The sequence below is a fragment of the Dysidea avara genome, chromosome 9 (genome assembly GCF_963678975.1).
Source record: "Dysidea avara chromosome 9, odDysAvar1.4, whole genome shotgun sequence".
In the NCBI taxonomy this organism is placed as follows: domain Eukaryota; kingdom Metazoa; phylum Porifera; class Demospongiae; order Dictyoceratida; family Dysideidae; genus Dysidea; species Dysidea avara.
In genome coordinates this window covers 32,604,762-32,622,636 of record NC_089280.1, presented here as the reverse complement: position 1 = coordinate 32,622,636, position 17,875 = coordinate 32,604,762, and the positions used below count along the sequence as shown (strand labels likewise).

The 17,875-nt window shown below is 40.1% G+C and overlaps 2 protein-coding genes across 2 annotated transcripts in view; both read right to left on the bottom strand.

Moving 5' to 3' along the window:
- LOC136267074 (receptor-type tyrosine-protein phosphatase S-like) overlaps positions 1-17,875 on the bottom strand; it is a 336,067-nt gene that overhangs the window by 69,363 nt on the left and 248,829 nt on the right. The gene's annotated exons all lie outside the window — the stretch shown is intronic.
- Positions 78-10,626, bottom strand: LOC136266486 (uncharacterized). Its single transcript, XM_066061500.1, has 4 exons — positions 10,588-10,626; positions 6,950-7,137; positions 6,032-6,901; positions 78-796 (listed from the first exon to the last, which is right to left on the bottom strand). The coding sequence occupies exons 1-4, from the start codon at positions 10,624-10,626 to the stop codon at positions 196-198; spliced, it is 1,698 nt and encodes a 565-aa protein (XP_065917572.1). The 3' UTR covers positions 78-195.

Below are 17,875 nucleotides of genomic sequence, written 5' to 3'. Positions count from 1 at the left end.
GAAATAACTAGGCTTATGATGTGGTTCAATTAGTACGGGTTTCATGTATCTGCCAGTATATTTTAGCCATGGTATTTTTTCTTTCTTCCATTCCACATCTGGAAAAATGCGTGTGATTGAAAGTCCTTTGGTTGTGAAAACACAAAAGTCACACCAACTATATAAGTCAGAACCTACATATAATTGGAGTTGTACTTAGTGGTAGTAGGCATGAGATAACTTTAAACAGATGTTTGAGTCTTTCAACTCACAATAAAAGTTTGAATCTTTGCAGGCATCTTCCGGTTCCACATCACGCTTTGAATAGGGACACTTTATCTCTATAATGCCAATTGGTTGAGTACTACTTCTATCTTTCACTTTCCCATCAGGTGAAGCTCCTAGATAGCATTGATGTGGATGAATGATAAAGCCACAGACTTCCACTGTTGTGCAAGTGCTATCAGTAATGCCAGGTGGATTTTTAATTGCCCGGTATTTTTTAATGGCTGTTGACTCATGTCGACGTCCCCACATAATTGGTGCAGGCAGTGGATCTAATAATGGTTTAGGGTACAAACAATACATGAGTAGTGAATCTGTTTTCTTCTTCTGGCATAGTACCCTGCCACAAATAGAGCCAGTGATTTGTTTATACCTTACATTCTGCCATAGTTCAATATGATGCTGACTGCGTGTTTTGCTCTCTATCACTAAACGTTCAGTAGCTGTAACTTTTAAACCAAGTTGTTCATAATCTATATCTTGACCATCTTCCTCTGGTATACATATTTCTTCATCATCACTGTCATCTTCCCTGTGTTACGGTACTGACAACGATTCAACTCTAAATAACGCCTAATCGCCCTCTGGGGCGCGCGCACTTAAATATTATTATTCTCATCACACACCCCCCCCCCCCCCCCCCATGAAAAGAGGGTTGGTACAACAAAACAAATGGCCTAAATACAATAAAATTACATGAACTGCCTAAAAATACCAGTAAAACAATAAATTCACACATTACAACAATATTATACCAGTGTCAAAGTCCTCGCGATAATGCATCTGCAACAACGTTGTGCTTTCCTGGGATGTGGTGTATGTTGAGGGTGTACTCCTGTAGCATTAAACTCCACCTCAATAGACGCTGGTTACGATTCTTTACGCGATTAAGGAAAACCAAAGGATTGTGATCCGTGAAAATGTCTATAGGGAACTGGGCTGGTGTTATGTAGAACTCAAATTGCTGTAGAGCTGATATCAATCCCAATGCCTCTTTTTCGCTAGTGGAGTAGTTTCTCTGAGCGGCATTAAATTTCTTTGAGAAATAACAGATTGGATGTTCTAACTTGTGTACATCCTCTTGCATCAGAACAGCCCCCATTCCCAAATCACTTGCATCCACATGTATCATGAATGGCTTCTCAAAGTCTGGCATCGCTAGTACTGGGGCTGAGGTGAGAAGCCTCTTTATTTTAGAGAAAGCTTGCTGCTGGTCATCTTTCCACACAAAGCTGTGTTTCTTCTGAAGGAGTCGGGTAAGAGGTTCAGCCACAACTGCAAAGTTCTTGCAAACTTTCCGATAGAAGCCTACCATGCCCAAGAAACTCATTAGTTGATTCTTGCTACTGGGTCTAGGAAAGTTCATTATTGCCTCTACCTTGGCATGAATGGGTTTAATTCCCCCTCTACCAACAACATGGCCTAAGTAAGTTACACATGCCTGACCAAACTCACTCTTGGCTAAATTGACAGTGAGCTGAGCTTGCCTGAGCCGCGTCAAAAACTGCTGAATCCGCTGCAGGTGCTGCTCCCAGGTATCACTAAAAATAACGATGTCGTCAATGTACCCTTCACATCCTTCTAGGCCGGCAAGAACTCGGTGGATCATTCTCTGAAATGTTGCTGGCGCATTCTTTAACCCGAAAGGCATCACTTTATACTGAAAGAAACCAGTAGGAGTCACGAATGCTGTTACTTCCTTTGCGCGAGGTGTTAAGGGAACCTGCCAATATCCCTTCAGAAGATCAAACTTGCTAACGTACTTGGCACCACCAATCTTGTCTATGCAGTCCTCCACGCGGGGAATGGGGTATGAATCCGCTTTAGTGATCAGATTCACCTTGCGGAAATCAGTGCAAAATCTGTAACTTCCGTCCCCCTTCGGAACGAGCACGCAGGGAGAACTCCATTGACTCTGGCTTGGTTCTATAATATGGTTAGCCAACATGTACTCAATCTCCTGTCTCACCACTTCTAGCTTCAATGGGTTGACCCGATACGGGTGCTGCTTAATGGAACTAGCATCTCCAACATCTACATCATGAACTGCTAAGGTAGTCTGCTTCGGCACATCTGGAAATAAGTCCGCAAACTCCAAGAGCAGGGAAGAAAGTTGAGTCTGCTTGGAAGCTGTAAGGTGCTGCATCTTCACTTCTAAGTTGGCTAAAACACCAGAGTTCTTCAGCTTGACGTTATCTCCTGTCATGTCGTTACCCAGAGGGAACTCTTCCCTTTCTGTTGGCTTCTCAACAGCTACCATCAAAGTTGGGTGAACGTCTTGGCTCTGTGTTGGAGCCTTCTCCCAGTACGGTTTCAACATATTGACATGACAAAGGCGACGAGTCTTACGTCTGTCAAGGATACTGATGACATAATCAACATCATTCACTTTCTTCAATATCAAATAAGGACCAGAATACCTGGCCTGAAGTGTGTGATTCTTAAGTGGCAACAATACCAGAACTTTGTCGCCTACATTGAAAGTGCGTAATTTTGCTTTCTTGTCATACCAGCACTTCATCTTGGTTTGGGCAGATTTCAAGTTCTTCTGAGCGAGTTCGCCAGCAGCTGTAAGCCTGGTACGGAGGGCCGAAAACTGATCCAGCAGGTTTGTGGGAGGTTCTTCTGTAAGCCAGCCTTCCTTCAATAGCTTTAAAGGGCCACGGACTGTCCGGCCAAAAACTAATTCAAAAGGACTGAAGCCCAATGATTCCTGGACAGCTTCTCGCACGGCAAAAAGTAACAAGTGAATCCCCTGGTCCCATTGCTTCTCAAATTGAGAACAGTACGCGCGAATCATAGTTTTCAGAGTCTGATGAAAGCGTTCAAGTGCTCCTTGGGTCTCAGGGTGATAAGCAGAGGATTTGCATTGCTTAATCCCTAATTGGTGTGTAACCTGTTGCATGAGACTAGACATAAAATTGGAGCCTTGATCAGACTGTATCAGGGAAGGTAGGCCAACAAGGGTGAAAAACTTGACAAGAGACTCGGCTATTCGGGGTGCCTTAATGTTACGAAGAGGGATAGCCTCTGGAAAGCATGTAAATCTGCACATAATTGTGAGCAAATACTGGTTACCTGACTTAGTCTTTGGTAAAGGACCAACACAATCAATAATGACCTGACTGAAAGGCTCACTACACACTGGGATGGGTTTAAGAGGTGCCACTGGAATCGTTTGATTAGGTTTACCAACCTTCTGACATACATGACAACACTTACAAAATTCGGAGACGTCCTTCCTTAGATGTGGCCAATAGAAATGGGTGAGAATTCTGGAGTACGTCTTGTTGACGCCCAGATGGCCTGCCATGGGTGACTCGTGAGCTAAACTTAGCACTTCTCCTCGGTACTTTCTGGGTACAATTATCTGGTGGACAACCTGCCATTCCTCATCAGCAGGGGCATCTCTTGGTCGCCACTTCCTCATCAGTACGCCAGATTTAAGGTAGAAACATTGTGCTTGACGACCAGCCTCTTCCACACTAACAGCAAACTGCGCCAACTGGTTAACCTCTTGATCACTCTCCTGATCAGCAATGAGTTGCCTACTAGGTACAGGAAGGTTACCTGCATCTTGTACTGTTTCGCGATCATCATCAGTCTGGTCACCTCGATCCTGCAGTACTGACTGACTCTCTACAGCCTGGTCAAGTACATCTTGCGCTATTGACAGGTTGTCTTCAGCCTGGTCATCTCCCTCGTCACTTCCAGTATCCGGCTGGTTGGTAGGTGCACAATTCTGTTGTGCCTGAGCACGTCGCACTGCTGCTCTTGTCACCACACAAGCTGGGAAAGTGTCCGAAACCCCATCAGTAGTAGGTCTTGAACACAGTATTTGCTCAGTGTTGCTAATAACTTGCAAGTCAGGTTGAACCTTGCCACCGGCCAGATCGTTGCCCAGGATTAGAGACACACCTTTCACTGGTAAGCTAGGTCTGACTCCTACTACTACGGGGCCAGATACCAAATCCGACTGAAGGTGTATCTGATGAAGTGGTACTCTCATTACATCCAGGCCTACTCCTTGGATGAGCACACTTGCACCAGCAGAAGTCTGATCCGACAACGGCAAAACATGGGAAGCAATAAGAGACTGTGTGGCACCAGTGTCACGTAAAATCTTCACAGCCATAGTACCTCCACCCTCTGGAAGGGACACGCGCCCTTCGGATACAAACGGACGATAACTATCCAAGTCCTGGGGCTTGGGACTAGGAGGGGAAGGTCTATTCACAGCTTGAACCAATGAGTGGCCAGTAGGATGATTCCTCCTCTTTTCCAAAGTGTGACATTCTGAGATCACATGCCCTCTCCGTTTGCAATAATTAGAAATTGGTCCACCAGAGGTAAACCTTTGCATATTCCTCTGAGGGTCTACTGCACTACCCGTGGACTTGGAATTGGCATGAGTGCGAGTAGTGTCACTGTGCAACCCTCTATTGTGCGAATTATGTGAACTGTCCGAAAAAGAACTATGGGTTAGGGAGTAGTCGTCGGCGAGTACTGATGCCTGCTGGAGACTGTCTGCCTTTTGCTCATCGATGTAGGTTTTGATACTATTGGGCAAACAACTCTTAAACTCTTCTACAAGTATGAGCTGGCGAAGAATCTCAAAATCTTTTACTACTTCTTTAGAAGCACACCAACGATCAAACAAGGCTTCCTTGTCCCTGGCAAACTCCCTGTATGTTTGTTTGTCCTGCTTCCGACAATTCCGAAAATTCTGACGGTAGGCTTCGGGAACGAGCTCATACGCCTTCAAAATAGCCTGCTTGACATTGTCATACTGCCCACTCTGTTCCACACTCATAGCTGAATACACCTCCCTGGCCTTTCCAATAAGCACACTCTGGAGCAAAACCATCCACACATCCTTCGGCCACACCAGACTAGTGGCCACTTTCTCAAAGTGCAGAAAGTACTTGTCTACCTCCTTCTCTTGAAATGGCGGGACAAAGCGGATGTGCTTGCTCACATCAAAGGGTAATGGAGGTCCAGGGGAAGGTGTTGAAGGAGCTACTGTTGCTGCCTCTAATTCTCTCAACTTCAGTTGCAGTGACATTTCCTTCTCACGTACTTCCAACTCGCGAAGCTTCACTCTAGCCTCTCGTTCCCGTTCACGGTCTTGAAGCTCTAGACGCTTCAACTCTACGACACTGGGGTCTACAACTGGGGATTGAGATTCATCGATCTCCTCTTCGGAAACTAGCTCTTCATCTACTAAATGTTGAGTGACTAACCGAGAGAGTTCGTTCTTTCTAGTAGACGAAGTGAACGTTAAGTTAAGCCTTGTGGCTATTTGCTGTAGCTGAGACTTCTTCAGCGACTTTACCACTTGAAGCGAAGGATCGCTAAGAAACGAGTCAACATTGAAATCTGACATGGAGCGAAAGTCGACGATAGAACCCTACGAAAACAAACTGGACCGCAACAAACCAACAGGATGACAAAAGAATACCTTTACAGGTGCCTGTAAACCCGACACCAAGGACTTTTAGATGTAGGTTAAGAAAAAAATGGCGGACGCCTTGGAAGAATCCGCTCTGAACAACGACGATATCGGCTTTTCACCGTAGGCGAAGGTTGCAAAGGTTCCAATATAAAATTCTTTTGTCGATAGGTAGGGTTGAAAGGTAGAACATCGACGTATCGTCTCCCGGACAAGCCCCCAAGTTTGTTACGGTACTGACAACGATTCAACTCTAAATAACGCCTAATCGCCCTCTGGGGCGCGCGCACTTAAATATTATTATTCTCATCACACCTGGAAATTGCTTGAAGTGATGTGCTGACAGTTTCCTCCAAACACTGCCCTGGTGGCAATGAGTAACAGTGGTCATGTGTTATCTTGTCGACAGATGGGATTAAAATATCTAAAAAGAGACATGGATGGTTACTATCTAATAATTCACTGCGCAACTGCTCTATTGCATCGTTGTTAAGCTGACGATCCTCAGGTTGGCGTGGATCAAACATGCTCAATCCCTTTGCGGACTGCTTCAAAATCTCTGATCTTCTCTTGTTCAGCTGGTGGACTGGTACAATATTCAACTTCCCTAGGCGTGGCCTGTGCCACTCTTGCTGTCTATCAGTGCTAGTCAGGAATTCAGGTAGTTGACCAAAACGACTAAACTCTTCTAATGCATAGCAGACTGCTGCAATATGCTTACAGCTTCCAGTAGGTCCTTTTCCAGCAGGACATCCACATTTAGCACCAACAACATCATGCACATCTGCATCCAAACACAATGAGATTTTGTATATTACACATTTCTTCATTTCAGCCCAGCACTTAGCTTGCATGTAAATATACTTTTCATAACCAATCTTAATCTCATGAACATGCCCACATCGAAACATATCTAAAGCAGAGCGGTTAATAGACTTAAAGTCACCTCTAGGCAATCCATCTGTGGCTGTCTGTGCTGTAAAATAATCAATTAAATTTCCATTGGTAAAACAGAACATTCCCAATCTGTTATCTATCCTGGCTGCATCTTGAAGTTTTACCAATTCTAGGTTTGGTGGAATTTCCCATTTGGTGGTAAGCTGTTGAGATTTTCCAGCATTATGTACACTACTGTCAGGATCAACCACTCTGTCTGCCCAACCATTTGCTATAACAGCCTGGACCCTATAAATCACTTGTTAATTTTATATGTTTAATAGCTACTTAGCTAACCTTACAACTAAATCAGCCTTCTTTCCCTTAGTAGTAGCCCGTCGACATTGAAGCCAGCGCTTCAGTTCAGGAATTTTAAGGCTGCTTGATTCTCTACCATTCAGACTTGCACCAGGTACATCTGCTTCATTAAAAATCTTGTCATTCTCATGTTCATTACTATCTCCGCCACTGCTACAGTGCCACTGCTACAGTGCCATTGCTACAGTGCGCTTCTAAACTACCCATAGACTACGCCCCAGTGGTGTGTTGTACAACTAATTCTACCACAAGCCCAAATACAAGCAAAACACGCTGAACTACTACTTCACTACCACAAACTACAACTTGACAACTACAGGACAAATACGCAAATTAGTGCCCATGTCCTCCATGCCGTATTTTCTAATTATGCGTTTTTAATAAATGAATACGTGCCATTGTGCCAAAGATCAAGGCAATCAAGTTACACATTTGCATTTTATAGTAATTTTGCAAAGTGTGCAAAAAGAAATCAAAGTCCCTCGTAGCCACCGTATGGCATAAGAAGAAAAAAACAAAATTAAAATGAAATTTTGAACACCCATATCTCGCAAGTGGCTGTTGAGAATTTAATCAAATTTGCTGTGTGGCGTACCTTACCTGGAGAACAGCTATAATGCAAAAATAGTGTGCTTTGGAGAAGGGGCCATGGAGCTATGCACGCATGAAAAAACTGTTTTCTTTCTTCCTGTTAATATACTCACGGTGTGGTCGCCAGTTTTCTTGGCCACATGATACACTACTGTGTGTCTTGATAACACCAGCGTGGCATCGTGGCAGCTGAGTTTGTCACTTTCATCTAGTAAAAAACAGTAGGAATGTCTTAAATTCATGTGATTTTTCATTGCAGTGGTTCATAGGGTTCTTCGTATGCCACAATATTCACTCTCAGTATTATTCAAATAGTCTATCATCAACTCAAAGTATCGATGGTTTGATTTTATTGGTCAGTTTCTGGTGGCAGCATGATCTGTGCAACTTCTTGGTGACAAACAAAATATTTCTTCCTCTGGAGCACAGGACAAGCAGAGCAGCAACTGCGTCATGGGTCAGCAACAACCAGTAGGTAAAGTACCTGCATGTGAGGTATGATTAAAAAAAATTGTGACTGTCTCAGCAAAAACCTGAATAATTTGCACAAGCATGCATTTTGAGAAAAACGAAATTTAACAAAAATTGATGAAATTACATGTGTCACAAAGAAATTTTTACATAAGTTTTAATCAAGCCGTTACTCAGGAAAGGAAGTCTTAAATTGATTAAACCTATACACCATCTTATTTGACTACTCACGGGGAGTACGAAAATCTTTGTTTCATTTCTGTAACCACAATGGTTTGCGTGTCACGTACGTTTGTTTACAATGTGGTAGACGTAAACAAAATTTTCACTGTTTCGTTCAGTAAAACCGCCTTCATACACCAAGTGACTGCAGGGCTAAGCTATACTTTGGTCAATCTGCTAGTCCATGTGGTGAACATTGTAAGCCAAATCTCAACTCTGTAGACTCATCCAAACAGAAGTTATGACTGCGAATGTAAGCACCTGTAGTTTATTAGTAGTATAGTCACTGTACAAATCGATTTCCTTGCTCTCCCTACATTCTAGCACTGTAATTTCAAAACTTCACCATAGTTAACAGAAACTTTAGCAAATCATTCCTTGGACAAAGCAGATAATGCTGAAAAAATAAAAATAATAAATCCAAAAGTTGTGCAAACTGGACAGGTTTTTGCTGAGATGATGAAGCTTGTTAGCCATCTGGCTGAGCCATCTATACTGAAATTAGCCCAAAACAACACAACAAATACCAAAATTGTTGATAAATCAGTGAAACAGTCTCCAACAGCAAGACTAATAAACACTGAACAATTTGGCTATCTCACCCAATAAATGCAAAGAGCAATCCAATGCATGAAATAGGTACTCACATGATCAAAAATAAAATCACTGAAAATACAATTATAATCTATTACAATGACTTTTAAATCACTTGAAATCAAACGACAATAACTTTTGTGTACATTAGGTCCCGCATCCTGATTGGCCTAGCAGTCTAAGACTCTCCATATGATGCCATCACAGTATAAGACACACCTGCGCTGGCCCAGACCATGTTTGAGTCAACAATTAACACGAATATTTACAAAGGAGCATACTGCAAGGCTCCTTTTTCAGAAATGAAAACAATTTCATGGTTATTTGTTGATTTGAATTTCGATCACGTAAGTGCCTATTTCATGCATTGGGAATGCCCTATGTGTTTACTGAGTGAGATAGTCGTATTGTTTGGTGTTTATAAGTGTTATATCCTTGCTGTTGGAGACTGTTTCACTGATTTATCAACCATTCTGGTATTTGTTTGCAAAAGTCATGTTGTTTTGGCCGAATTTCAGCATATAGATGGCTCAGCCAGAGGGCTAACAGGTTTCAATTTTAATCACACCTCACATGCAAGTACTTTACCTACTGGTCATTGCTGACCCACTGCTCTGCTTGTCCTGTGCTCCAGTGAAAGAAACATTTTGTTTGTCACCAAGAAGCCGCACAGATTGTCCTGCCACCAGAAACCGATACTTTGAGCTGATGATAGACTACTTGAACAATGTTGAGAGCGAATATCGTGGTATATGAAGAACCCTACAAACCGTTGCAACGAAAAATCACATAATTTTTAAAACATTTCTATTGTTTTCTACCAGAAGAAAGTGGCAAACTTAGCTGCCGTGCTGGTGTTATTAAAGTTACACTTACCCTAACCCTAACCAGGAGCTTATGAGCCGCCGAAGGCGGCGAAGGAGCATGAAACTCGGTTCCATCACAATCCAAATTACATCACGTTTTTTGAATAAACTGCTACGAGTGTCGCGCACAATTAGTGTACGGCGTTGATTAATGAAATTTTACTTTCCTTATATGGAAAATAATCGCTAATGAATTTGGATTTTGATGGCACCCAGCAGGCTACGTAAGTTTCGTGCTCCTTCGCCGCCTTTGGCAGCTCATAAGCTCCTGCCCTAACACATGACAATATGAAGGATATTGATTTTTCACATTGCAGACCCTAACTATTGTTCCATAATAAGACTAAAAAATTGAAAATTTTAAGTGGGAGAATAGGGATTGCTGAAAAAAGCCATGAAACAAGAATGGATCACTGGGGTGGTAATGTAAATCACAAATCCCTATTTTGACTCTCTATCATAAATCTTTAGTGCTGTCATTTTGAAACCAGTCAAAATAGGGATTAATGGTTTACATTACCAGCGACTTTTTTTCATGGCTTTTTCAGCGATACCAATTCTCCCTCTTAAAATTGTATTCATCTAGTTTATGTATTTTTTATTAATTCAGTAATGGATTTGTTTTATTGATAATGAAGACTGTTGTGAATAGTGTAATTTTACATTCTGCATTGTAACGCCGTCAACGTTTCAGTACACACATGAAACTAATCAGATTGCAATGTGCAAACAGAGTCTCCTAATATGAACTAGAGTTTACATTACTAGTGGTTTGGGCAAGGAGGCTACTATTTTCTACAACCGTTTGGCAGATCTTTTATCACAGAAGCACAGTACGTCTTACAACCAAACACTCTCCTGGATGCGCTGTACTTTATCATTCTCACTATTACGCTCTGCTGTACTGGCCATTCGTGGGAGCAGAAAGCTGTCGTCAACAGAGCTCCACGCTGTCTCCACTGAGCTGCGCTTAGTGGAGAGCTTTATTCTTATTGAATAGAACAATTATTTTGTTTTTATGTGTTGTTAAAACATGTCCTATTAATTTCCATTACTAGTGCCGTTAATAGCTCTCAAATTCAGTGCAAGGATAGTTGTTATACACTTGACTGCATTATTAGAGTATTTACGTGACTGCTCTATTAGAGTATTTTAATCTTGCCCAGGTAAAAAACTTGCAAGAATCTTACTAAACCTGCATCAAATTCTTGTACCAATCTTGCACAAATCTTGCCAATTCTTACACTTGTGCAAGTGAAAAGGTTCTTTACTTGCACAATTCTTGCAAGATTTTGGGTGCACATAAAGGTCCTTTCCTTAAACCAATTTTGCAAGATTAAATGTGACTTTGCAAGATCTTGCACAGGCTTGTTAAATCTTACAAGTTTTTTTTTAACCTGGGTGGATAGCCTGCCCACATACAATAATCACGGAACAAAAAAACCGCCTTGCGATAATGTCTTCAGCACAGATTAAGCTTCCTCATATACCAAGTTTAATAACGACAATTTGTATCAGCAACAAGCAAGCGCACACCAGAAAACCTAACTCTAAGTGCGATCTTGTATGACTTCGTTTGCATAATGGAAGAAGAAACAGCCTGGTTTGGGCTGTTTCCATCCACAATAACCCATTCAGCAAGCCTTGCTGCTTTTTATCCCAGAATTCTCCTTGTAAACTTCGCTATGCTTGTGAATAATATTATGAATAATACCAGGAGAATATAATGGGAAGGGAGAGTGTCGAACTATGCTATATACTGTGAAAAATGAGCCCGTGAGGTCCAGTAATATGACTACTTAGTGAAAGAACAGTACGGTGTACTCGAGAAAAGTATGGCACATCACACACAGGAACTCGCTGAACAAAGAGAAAGACACAAGCAGCTAACCTGGAAAACAAACATCGAGGTTTCATCATGGTCGAGCGATGTCAAGATTTCGACATTTCATCATGGTAGAGATTTCATCATGGTCGCCATCCCATGCCTTGCCTTAACAGTTCTACTAGTTAAAGTGACACAATTTTAGCCATTGTGACCACCCCTTGTGGACCACCGGTTAAAACATTTAAGGTGCTAAATCTGAGTAATCAACAGCGGTCAGGTTTACAAGAAGAAATGAAGGTATGCAGGTTACTTTATGGGCTCGTTTTTCACAGCCTATAGTGCAGCTCGACACTCTCCCTCCCCATTATACTCTTGATAATACCAGATGAATAAAAAATTTAAAATTTAAAAAGGAGAAATGGGATCGCTGAAAAAAAATCCAAGAAACAAAAAGGGATCGTTGGGGTGGTAATGTAAACCACAAATCCCTATTTTGACTCTGTGTCCTAAATTTTAGTTACATGCTCTGTCATTTTGAGATGAGTCAAAATAGGGATCTCTTCTTGTTTCATAGCTTTTCTCAGCGATCCCTATTCACCTTTTAAAATTTTCTCTTTTCATTCATCTAGTTAATGTACTTTTTATTAATCCAGTAATGGATTGTTTTATTGATAATGATAATTGTTGTAGATATGTATAGCAATTTACAGTAGTGGATGTCAAGTTCAATGTAAGCGTTGTTGTTACCAGACACACTTGACTGCATTATCAGAGTATTTACATGACTGTTCTTAGCTGTGGACAAGACTATACATGTTCATTACACAAATTCCTAATATTTAACAGCTGTTGTCTTGCTACATGTGTCAAGACACTTATAGTCATTGTAATATCTTCATGCAGTGTTCATGAATATTCACCAGATGGTATGATACTGAGCTAGCTACTTGTCACAAGACATGGAACTCTGACAAGACATAAATATAAGTTAAACATTTAGTGTTTATGCATTTATCATCTCAGCCAAGACCGTACACAATCACAGATTTTCCAGGGGTGCATGGACTAAAATTATTATACTGAGAATAATCATGGTGTGCAGTAGATAGTGTTCTGCGATACAGTGCATTTTGTGTATCACGTATCACCATCAGTAAACTGTTCGATATGATACTGTATCACAATACTATAATGAAGTGGTCATGGCTAGTATGACTGGCATATCAGCTATTAGTTGTAACAACATCCAATTTATCTGTACCTTAAAGAGTTGACACTGATTATACATTCACTGTGTATACAATTTCTTTATTCAGTGAATGTTGCTAAACTACAGTAATAATTATACTGATCATGATGTGACAAATAGCTAGTGTGTTCTGATATGATGTTTAGTATGGAAAACAGAGTTGCTGTTAAAAAGCACATCTCTACCTGGATACCTGCCTCTATTACACCACTTAGACAATTAGCTACCACAAACATTTTAATACATACTCCCACAAAGGCTTGTCCAGATTACTCCGCATTTTGGGGGTAGGTAAAAACAGTAGGTCGGGGACCAAGGACCTGGGTATCCAACTCTTCTTGGAATTTTATACACTTCACAATATTCTATACTTGTACTAGGTACCTCTGCAAGTAGTCTTGCATGGCCAATCCACTTTTTCCCAGTCACAGTGTCTCACATGATGTTTAAACCAATTAGAAATAAAAAGTGCCTCTGAAAAAGTGTCTGAAGCTGACTGCATTTATACCGTATAGCATAAATATTTCAAGGTGAAAATTTTTTGAGGATGAGCAATGTTACTAAAAATAAAATTTTCACAGATTTGCTAACACTCCCAAAATGTATTGGACTATACAGAGGTCTACATATTTCAAGGGTAAATTTTTTGCTGATAATCCCAAAACTGTGAAATCAGCAAAAATTTCCCCCTTGAAATATTTAGGCTATACAGTAGTCCACTCGCTTGCTGCACAATAGTCAATGAGCATTATGTTGACTCACTACTAAAATTTAGAAACATTGTGCAAATGCATCGTGATGTATGAAGTCTGGTTTATCAAGCTGCTGGACTGAAACTTGTATAGTTAGTAATCGCTATTTCACCTGAATATTTGTTTACACAATGTTTCTAACTAGTCAAATAATAGATTAGCATGCTCATTATGCAGCAGCATAGATAGTAGAGGCGCAACTATCTATGGCAGCAGGGAATGGCCTACAGCGTTTAAATATCGTGTAAGACACTGTGACTGGGAAAAAGTGGATTGGTCATGCAAGACTACTTGCAAAGGTACCTAGTACAAGTATAGAATATTGTGAAGGGTATAAAATCCAAGAAGAGTCGGGTCCCTTGGTCCCGGGTTCACTGTTTTTACCTACCCGCATTTTGGTGAGTTGTCAAGATGGCTACTTATGCAGCAGATTGTTTATTGCTAGTTCTTTATACTTAAAGTGTAACAGCTACTGTTTTTAGAAGGAATATTTAGCCATAACAAAGTAACAGCAGCATTAATAAATGCATATTTGTATGGCTTCTTGTTTTATAGCACAAGTAATAGAGAGGCTTTCTATTTGAGTATCTAGATCACTGTCACAGTAATACAGCAATCACTGACTGTTCTACTAGAAACCTTTGATATATCGATATTTTCTAAGTACGGTATCGTATCGTGATACTTATTTGCTGTGTTGATATATTGCTGTATCAATATGTATTGCAGATCCCTAACAGTAGATATAATGTCAGAAAGGAGATACGTAATATAGTCTGTGCAGAGTATGTTACATTGTATCCATTGGGTATACTACAGTTAAATCTATGTTGTGGTCATTTATGAATGCATATGGCTTCCCACAAACAATATGTGGCATCTACAAATAAATTAAATTGTTTCACATATGTGACCGTCTCAGCAAAAACCCGACTTGCTTGCACAAATTAAAAAACAAAATTTATTCACTCAGCATTATTGGCAGTGTCCAAGGAATGGATCACCAAAGTTTCAGCCTTCTGTGGTGTGTAGTTTTGAAGTTATAGCACTAGACAGTAGGAAGAGTAAGATAATCAATTTGTACTGAAAATAAACTACAGGCGCTTACATTCGCAGTCATACCTTCCATTTGGATTAGTCTACAATGTTGCAATTTGGCTTAAAATGTTCACCATGGATCAGCACATCAGCCAAGATATAGTGTTATCCCTGTAGACACTTGTGTATATGGATATGAAGGCAGTTTGGTAGAAGAAACGATGACGATCTTGTTACGTTTACCGCATCGTAAACAAACGCACGTGACACGCATACCATTGAAGTTACACAAACATTTTCGAACTCTCCATGAGCAGGCGAATAAGATGGTGTATAGTTTTAATCAATTTGAGTCTTCCTTCTTTGCCCAATAAAAACTTGCGTATTTTTCTTTTTAGCATGCGTAGCTTTATGAAATATTTTTAAATTTCGTTTTTCTCAATACACATGCTTATGCGAACAAGTCGGGTTTTTGCTGAGACGGTCACATATACTAACTACATCATAATACAGTTAGTATGTAGACTGTACAGTAGCTAATCTTCATGCACACACATCATTCACAACAACTCAGATACTATGTAGCTGTGTAAACCATGGGTTATCAGCAGCACAAAGCCATGTTTACACAATGTGGTCAGACAATTATGCCTCTCACAAATAGTTTAAATTAATTTTAACAAGACTAATATACTGCCAACTTCAGGCTTTGAGCAGAAAGGAAATATGGTTTATAGAAAGTATATTCATAGCAATGAATAATCTCTGGTATTCCCACGCTACCACTTCATTCTTCATTACAGTCAATTGCATGTGCATTTGAACATTACGTAGTGCATGAATTTGTCTGGCCTGCCTACAAGATCTACATAGTCACACAAACAGCACTAGACAAGTTCAAATTCTTCAGTTACACCTGTGAAAAACATGGAGCCATTTTTGCATACGCAATGTTCACACGCACATACAGTCGACTGTATGTCTCTGAGAGAGAGTTTGTATGGTCGCTCGTAGCCAGTGTTGGGCAAGTTACTTTTTACAAAGTAACTAGTTACATATTACTTGCAACAGAACTATTTAGTTACAGTTACATATTACCCATAAAATAAAGTAACTGTAATAATATTACATATTATATTACTTTGTGTCCACAGCCTTAAGCTGTCACGTGTGAAACTACCACCTTATCACGTGACTTGATTGTGTTGTTGGACAATGTGCAAATCTTGGTTATAAGTAAGAAGCTAGTGAATAAGCTTCATTCAGTAGGCCTCGTTACTTCGTTGTGGTTAGGCGTTAATCAGAAGATTACTAACGAGATTAGTAACTTCGTTACTTTTAGTAATAATATTACATCATATTAGACTCGTTACAGTAATTATATTACTTAGGTAACGCGTTACGTTTGTAAGTAAAGTATCTTGCGTTATATTACCTGTTTTCATAGCGTATTTCGTTATATTACTTTGTTACCACAAAAGTAATAATATTACGTAACGCGTTACATAAGTAACGCGTTACTCCCAACACTGCTCGTAGCAAATCACAATTGTGCACTTACAGGAAGACGTAGACTATACTCACCATGCAGAGACACTATGCGCAATCTTCTAAGTGTTAGAAGCGCTGTTACAGCTTTCAGCCTTCACCAATGCTACAACGAAGTCCAAAGGAGCTCACACTGACAACGGAACTCTGTAATTTTATTGTTATATGGCTTCTTTAGTATACGGAACTGCTGTCATCTGTGAATGGCAAAGAGAACTTAGAAGAATTTTGAGGTTGTAAGGTGGTTGGCAATCTGTGGAATACGTACGGGCTTATTAATAGGTCGTTGACACGCGGAAGGACTCAGTAAGCATGGCTATATAGTTTTTAGCACAAAAAAGTGGATAATTTTTCCTGTACATGAGTGAAACAAAATAATATTATGAATAATAATAATATGAACAAAATGGCAAATTTCAGTTTTGTCCCAAATACAGATACTGTTTACTTTTCACTTGATACTTGCTAGTGGACCAATACTAATTGCAAATAAGTATTGGTCCACTAGTACGTATTCAATAGTAAAATTAATTATTGTGTACTGCCTACCTCAAGTCTGTTTAGTAACTTTCCAAATTTGATACATGTAGAGCAACTCTCTGCGAGTACAATGATGCCAAAAGACGTCCACTTCACGGAAATCGAGGCTCATCAAAATGGCCTAAACCAACCAGGTGTAGCAAATTTCTTCATACATTTTGTATTGGGCGTTTTGGGGGCATGCAATAAAAGGCGTAATAACCCACGACACGTGATAGATACCTCAGATTCCAGGAAAGAGCAGTGAATAGCGATTAAGATGGCAGAAGGAAATCAGAGGAAATTTAAGGTGTCATTTTAAGGTTGAAAATCACTTACTTTTTCTGTGGCGAATTGAATGGCAGATATATGGAAAGGAACGCTCTGATATATTTTGATGTCTTGACAGCCATTAACCTTCACTACATTAGTGTTACAATGAAGCAAAAGCACTGTGAATTAGTTCTGCACGTTAGTTTGTGAAAATTACAGTGTTCCGTGATTAAGCAAAATAATGTCTATGCCATGTAGCAAACTTCTTCATAATAATTATGTCATGTGCGTGAGATTGTAAATCGCTAAAACTAGCCAAACTAATCCTATTAGTTCGTTCTACAACTAGAAATAGATTAGTTAAACACCTACTGATATCCTGATCACCGAAAATCGCAGCGGTTTGAGTACCCTCGTACTGTATTTTCCATACACACACGCAGCGGTGCTTTAACTAGAACATATATGGTTTGTCAGGAAAATTATGGATTCTAATGGAAACACAAATACATGTATTATACATTGGGCAAGAAACAAAGGCTATTGACAAGATTTTTCAACTGATTGATGGGACCAAGCTAAAACTACAAAATGACAATTTCCAACAGCCGGCCCTTTTGATATTGTAACGGTGATATTTTGTATAACAATCATGCATGCACACACTAAGCAATGTACACACTAAGCAATGTACCTGTTAACACATGTAGGTAATGATAGCTTTTGTAAGGATACATATAGAATGGAGGCTGGTTAAGACTGTTGTACACGTGGTAGTGTTGGTATACTGTGTGTCAGTTTCACAATAATTATATCGAAATACAAATCTCATAAGGGCATTAGAAAATGTTAAAACACGACGACAAAAAATCAGTTAAGACTACTCATGAATCACCACTTAGACGTAAACAGGTAGCTAGGTACTTAGCCAGTAGCCATTAGTTCGCTAAAACC

Coding starts and splice junctions, on each gene's coding strand:
- LOC136266486 (XM_066061500.1), bottom strand. CDS start 10,626: ATGGCCAGTACAGCAGAGCGTAATAGTGAGAATGATAAA. Junction 7,138..10,587: donor GTAATAGTGAGAATGATAAA/GTACAGCGCATC, acceptor ATGGCACTGTAG/CAGTGGCACTGTAGCAGTGG. Junction 797..6,031: donor TCACTTCAAGCAATTTCCAG/GTGTGATGAGAA, acceptor ACCGTAACACAG/GGAAGATGACAGTGATGATG.